Source organism: Poecilia reticulata, chromosome 10, assembly GCF_904066995.2.
Source record: "Poecilia reticulata chromosome 10, P_reticulata-male-v2, whole genome shotgun sequence".
Lineage (NCBI taxonomy): Eukaryota > Metazoa > Chordata > Actinopteri > Cyprinodontiformes > Poeciliidae > Poecilia > Poecilia reticulata.
In genome coordinates, this window is record NC_088839.1 from 6,794,904 (window position 1) to 6,801,671 (window position 6,768).

At 40.8% G+C, this 6,768-nt stretch overlaps 1 protein-coding gene across 1 annotated transcript; it reads right to left on the reverse strand.

The window, feature by feature from the left end:
• Positions 1–58: 58 nt before the first annotated feature.
• Positions 59–4,840, reverse strand: hdac3 (histone deacetylase 3). The gene is made up of 15 exons (XM_081611583.1): positions 4,661–4,840; positions 3,667–3,749; positions 3,441–3,583; positions 3,282–3,363; positions 2,571–2,627; positions 2,437–2,492; positions 2,224–2,357; positions 2,065–2,145; positions 1,912–1,985; positions 1,757–1,821; positions 1,588–1,677; positions 1,448–1,506; positions 1,055–1,134; positions 657–814; positions 59–569 (listed from the first exon to the last, which is right to left on the reverse strand). Exons 1-15 carry the CDS (start codon positions 4,713–4,715, stop codon positions 500–502), a joined length of 1,287 nt encoding a protein of 428 aa, XP_081467709.1. The 5' UTR covers positions 4,716–4,840; the 3' UTR covers positions 59–499.
• Positions 4,841–6,768: the final 1,928 nt, after the last annotated feature.

The window sequence follows — 6,768 nt, forward strand, 5'->3', positions numbered from 1 at the left end:
GCTTCTTTTCATGTGTTTTGTCGCCATCGAGTGGTGGGTGAACATATTACAACATAAGCACAGATTCCGTTTTTATTAATAAAACCAAACTATCAAAACTCACATGGGTGGATTTCAGACTGCAGGAGGGACATGATGCAAAGTTTTTCTTTTTAACTCAAAGCTGGTTACAGTTTCTCATGTGAACATTTTCATCCCATGTCATTCAGTTTACATGTTTAAAAAAGTGGCAACCTTAAACAGAAGGTGTAAAAAGGCAGAAGAGAACGGTTGTTGGCTGGACTGGTGCCGGTCCAGCAGCGTAAATGTTGGTTCAGTCTAAAACGGCGTTTCACTTCGGCTTCTGAAATGCAGGAGTCTGATAGAAAACTACAAACTTTTCTCACTATTACACAGAGACGAAATGAAACAGAAAAATTGTCAAAGTCCATAAAAACTTCTTCCAATGATGAACAGTTGAACAGCCCCTATTTCAGCTCGGTCCAAACAGCTTCTAGTCTCAGATCTCGACGTCACTTTCTTTGTCGTTGTCATGGTCACCATCGTAGAACTCATTCGCGGCTTCGGGCCTGTAGAAGTCATAAAAATCAACATGTTTACCAAAAAAACCTCACATGAAGGAACCTGCTGACTCGTTGCTACAGCTACAAACCCACCGGGTGTAGTTTTCCTCGGCTCCCCTCTCGTCGGGGTCTGGCTCATCGTTGCGCTCGTAGCTCAGCATGTCAGAGGGAACGTCGTGGATCTGGACGCTCGGCGCGTGGTTCAGCATCTTCAGGTTCTCGAACACGGTCTGACGGATCTGCTCCAGGTACTGCAGCGACACGGAAACGGTGAAGACGGCTCCAACCTCAGACCTTCAAATATTCCTTTTTCTCGCAAAATTACAAACCACTGATCTGGTTTTACTAAACAAAGTTAAACTCAAGTCAGCAGAGTCACAGTCCATAATTTCAATTGTGTAGGGACAGTTTGATTTTTTTAATATCTAAAATTTGATATAAATTCAATTAAGAAACAAAAACAAACAGTGAAAACTGGGACAATGTTTAACCTGTCTGGAGTTCTGGTTTTCTATCCTGGTGCTGACATCAGGATGCAGCGTGAAGTCAGGAGCAAAGTACTCAAAATACTCTGCAGGAGCCAAAAGGAAAATAAGAAAAAAATTCAATGAGACCACTTTGTCAGATTAAAAATACTTTGAAAATAACCTTTAAGCATACTTATCATTAAGTTCATGTCTCTGTATTAAATATTCTTTCTTTATTGGTCTGATGTAATATTCTAACTCTAAATGTCATTTTTATTACCTTTAAGTGTGAAATTGTGTGGAATCAATTTATTTCATGTGTTTCGCTTGATCAAATGGGCTTTGATCATATTCTAATTCAGTGATCTACCAACAGATGGCGCTACAGATCAGAAAGTGAACTCTGAACCAGCTCACCGCTGTAAGGCAGCTCATCACTGATGGATTCCTCCAACAACAGAGACGTTTCAAAAGTCCTACATGACAGAAACCGTTTTCATCACCAAAGACTTTTTTCATAAATCTGAGGATTTTGGTCTCTGTTGTTCTCCACTCACCAGCAGCGAGCCACGTTCCTCACCGTGTATCCTCCTCCTCCAAGAACCAGCAGAGGGATCTTAAAACTTTTCACAAACTCCACACACTCGCTGAAAAACACAGGTAAACATTCCTCAGCGAGTCGAACGGCGGCGATGGACTCGGCGCCGTTCGACTCGGCCGACTCACCCGTGTCCCCGTATGCTGAGGTTGAAGCAGCCCAGCCTGTCGCAGCCCAGAGAATCTGCTCCGCACTGCAAACACAAACTACCCTGGCTTTAACAAACCCACACACACACACACACACACACACACAGACAGATCCAGCTCAACAACAAACTGACCTGCAGGACGATGCAGGTGGGCTGGTAATAATCCACCACCTGCTTGATAACCGGCTGGAACAGCTGCCTGTAGCCTGAAACACACACACACCTAAATAAAGCACACGACCTTAAAGATGATGTTTGGTGTCACTGTTGGTTGTTCGGACTCACTCTGGTCGTCGATGCCGTCTCTGAGGGGGACGTTGAGGCAGTAGTAGCGGCCGCTCTCTGCTCCCACCTCGTACATGTCGCCTGCGATAAAAAAAAAACGTGGCGTCGACGCGCATGTGGCAAACCAAAGTCAGACGGGAACTTCAAGCGGCCGCTTACCCGTGCCGGGGAAGAAGTAGTTGCCGTATTTGTGGAAGGACACGGTCATGACGCGGTCCGTCAGGTAAAAGGCCTCCTGGACGCCGTCGCCGTGGTGAATGTCGATGTCAATGTACAGAACCCTGGGGTGGTACCTGAAAGACGACAGCGAATTACAAAGGTGGGCGGCGATAAACGTGTGGCACAGCCGACGGATAAGAAGAGGGATCGTACTTGAGGAGCTCCAGTATGCTGATGACGATGTCATTTACGTAGCAGAACCCTGAAGCCTACAAACACAGCGGAGACGCGTTGGAGTCTGACTCGCATGGACCCGGATCAACAGGGATGGGAAAGTTTGTTCTCACCTCAAACTTTTTGGCATGATGCAAACCTCCTGCCCAGTTGATGGCGATGTCACAAATCTGGAAAAAGTCAAACGAATTAGCCTTGAATTCATGTCATGGTCAAAACAGACCAGTACAATGAGGCATTAGGTCCATACTCAAAAATGTCAGCAACGTAACTTTAGTTTTTAAGTCAAAATTAGCTAAGCTGCTTAAATGCTAACTGTGGCATAATGGCCTACACTAGCATGTTAACTCAATCCATTCAGCAAGGCAACTATTTTTATGTTAAAATTAGCTAAAAAGCTAATGATATCTTAAATGCTAACAGTAGCATGTTTGCTTACACTAGCATGTTGGGAAACGTAGTCCCTTCAGTTAGGTAACTTTAGTTTTTAAGTCTAAATTTGTTAAAAAGTAAAATTAGCTTCAATGCTATCACTGTGTGTACAGCAATCACAAGATAAATGCTAGTAATTAAGCATCAATGTGACATAATGAAAAGAGGAAGTGGAAGATTTGCTGACATCTAGTGGTGACATTACAGATTTCACAGGATAAAGTTCATGGCAAAATAAAGGACAGTGATTGGACCAATGAAATGAGAGTTTTGATTTGCTTACTAACAAAACAAGCCAGCAATAACAAGCAGCGTGTGTGTGTGTGTGTGTGTGTGTGTGTGTGTGTGTGTGTGTGTGTGTGTGTGTGTGTGTGTGTGTGTGTGTGTGTTACCTTGTGGTTGAGCTGCGTTGCTCCCTGTAAAGACGCTCCTGTGTATCTGGAGCAGAACTCAAACAGACCTGGAAACACGGGACTGAAACACACGGGCCAGAGCCAATCAGGCGACAGGAGCAGCGACACAGAGAGGAGGTAGAGAGGCGCCGCACCCACCAGTCGTCTCCCACGTTGAACGTGTTGAGGCTCTTGGTGAAGCCCTGCATGTTGTTGGGGCTGACCTTCTGCAGGAAGTCGATGTAGTCCTCGGAGTGGAAGCGGCACATGTCGTGCTGCGAGGCTTTGTACGGCTTGAAGACCTGACCGGGAGGCGGGAGACGGAACGTTACGCGGCGGCGCGGGACGCTAGGAACGTTCCACGTGAGGCTCGGCGGCCGCTTACCATCATCTTCTTGTAGAGGCCATAGTGCAACACCAGGCTGTGAGTCAGGGACAGACGGTGAGGCTTCATGGGGTGACCCGCACCTGGCCGAGGCACAGGGAAGGAAATTCAGATGGCAAAGAAAAACTTAATAAATCTACAAGAAGTTCAAGAAGTTCACGAGAGAGACACTCAAGTGCTATTACCTCTCAAAAATGTATAATATTGTGTAAAAAGTGTAACATTTCTTGCCAGGCATCTGAGAAAATTAAACCTATATTATATGCAGGACTTGTAAACTTTTCCCACAGTAAAACTCAAGCATTGTCAAGGTAAAGATGTCAAACACTTCCTGAACCGAATAAAAACAATACAACTATATAAAAAAAAAGTCTCTTTGAATTCACTATTATGCAACAATTTATTACTGTTATTAAAAATGTCGAATAGTATCCTACATTTTCCAGCAGGGACAAAGTAAATTGAGATATGACATTTTTTGGTTTTGAAATGTCTCTCACACACACCTGAGAACAAAATACAAAGTTAAGAAAAAATACAGCTCCAGTCTCAATGACTTTGTTTTAAATATATGAAATTAAGTAGAAATTATATATATTATTATTATATATATTATACATATTATATATATCATAACAGTAATGCCCCTAAAGTGTGCGTGAGGAGTTATGGAAGATATATTACTCTTTATTCTAATGTAATATTTACCAAAAAAATGTTATATTGTTCCATTGCGAATGTTTTCAGAAATATGAAAGCAGCGCTATGAGTCTAATTATAGAGTTTAATTCTATGGTTGTGTTAACAGCAAGTAATGTCAGAAATCTATACGCACAAAAGCATTTTAATGCACAATAAGCCCCGCTATTCTCAGACTTTACACACTAAATAAATAAAAAGAAAACACAAAACATGCCAATAGCGGAGGTGTTAGCATGAAGCTAGCTAGCAGCATCAGCCCCATCCCGGTTCCAGGACGCAACGACTGACTGACCGTAGTGAAAGTTGCCCACATCCGGGTCATAAAAATAAGATGTCCTGTTGGTCATGATGAAGGTGATGAGTTCTGTGTTGATGTGAAGTATTACTCCTGCCTCCGCAGCTTTGACTGCCGCATCTTTCTAGCAGGTAGCAGCTAACAGGATTGCGCAGGCGCAAACCCGAAGGAGCTGTGCGTCATCACTGGGGGACGGCGAGGGCCGGAGATGGGAGGAGTTGAGGATGAGGTTTGGTGACGCAAAGAAAACACTGGGACATTTATAAAGAAACGGTCAGAAACTTGGAATAACTTTTTCTTTAACAGTACCTCAGAACTAAAAAAGCTGCACATGTAGCTTATAATGTATTTTTGTATATTTAATGTATTTCAGTTTTTTTGTACTTTATTTTGTTAATTGCAAGACTCTTGACTAGTAATGGCAATATTTGTGGTTATTGAATTTTTTTTCACATACCATTATTCCTCTATTATTGTTTTTATTCAGTGTAATCTGCAGGTATTACTTTATGCTGCGTTCAAGATTTTTTGTAATGCTCTTAATTCAAAATAAAGTTTGTTTTATCAGGAAAAAAAGGTTTGACAACACTTACTGAGAAGGTACACAAACGTTGAGTTAAGGTTAAATTGTGTTTGTTACAGAATTAAGATACAAAATAATTGATTAACAAACAAAATGCATATTGTCATATTGTACATCATCAGTCTCTGGGACAAACGTCCACCTAAAACCTGAAGGGAAGACATTATTTTTGATTAATACAAATTTTTAAAACTGTATTTTTTTTGTTTTTGTTTTAAAAAAAACAACATATTTTCTCAAGTGTGCGCACAGCTCCAAATTGCCTAGCCATTCAAGAATATTACTATATTCAAAGATGTGAGAGGTGATGGAAAAAGTGCAAACTTCACAAAAAATCAAAAGAAAAATACTTTAAACATTCAAGTTTGTTGTCAGTTGTTGTCTTGTTTTTTTTTGTGTGTTGTCTTGTCAATGAAAACAGAAAGAAAAAAACTTGAAAAGGTAAGGCAGTTTTTAAAAAAAAATATACAAATAAAAAAATATTTAATGTGAGATTACAGCACTGGAAAAAACACAAATGATACATTTATTTCAAGTCTATCATATTTTTTCTACCAAAAAATGGAAATAAAACTTGCTGGCGACTCACAATGTCATGTTAAAATTTTGAAAAGCGTCAACTGTACTGCATATCAATTCGTAACTGTTGATGACATTCATGAGCGAAGATGTCGGGGTGACAGACACACAGAACAGGACGTGTGTCGACTTGCCGATGCCTGCCTGACGCTGGAATGTCTCGTTAAACTTTTCGACTTGCTTCCTCTCCAGCCATCCGTCTCCCCGCTCCATCATGTTTCTCCGCCTGCAGCAAGACAGCAAGGCTTCACTGGATTCCAGCCTTTATGTATTATTTATCATAGGCCTTATAGGTGACAGCAAGTTCAACACAGGCGAGCATTGCACACAACCTGTGGGTTGTGCACGCACCTTTCATAACTAACTTTTGACTGAGTCACGCAGGATTGGTCAGCTCTGATCCATGTCGTCATCAGCAGGTCGGTCAAGAGGAGCTTTCTGTTTTGGTTGTTATCACATAAGCAACAAATAAATTTTACAAACTTTATTTGTAAAATAGCCTAATGGTTCAGGTGAATGTTTCTGGTTACAGCTAATGCACTGTAAAACAATGGAAGGTGGTTTAACTTGAAAACAGAGGTTCACCTACTGAAAATGCAAGTAAAGTCAACAAGAAAATTTATTTGGTTTCAACACGGAATTTGAATTTGATCAAGTGGATTGAACAAGAGAAAGGTTGCACAAACATTATTTGTTTAAGTTCCCACATCTCATTCATCTTGAATTGCAAGTCGTTTTAAAACTTAATACTGAAATTTAAACCAAATCATTTCTTCACAGTATGCAAGAAAACTGCCCTCGCCTGTTGAGGCGACATTTCACTCACATTATCAAGTTAAAATAACTACAAAATTAAATTTAGAAATTCTGGATTCAACTTGCATGAACAAAATATCTGATAAATATTAATTATGCTCAGAGACATAAAGTTTAAATGAAACCT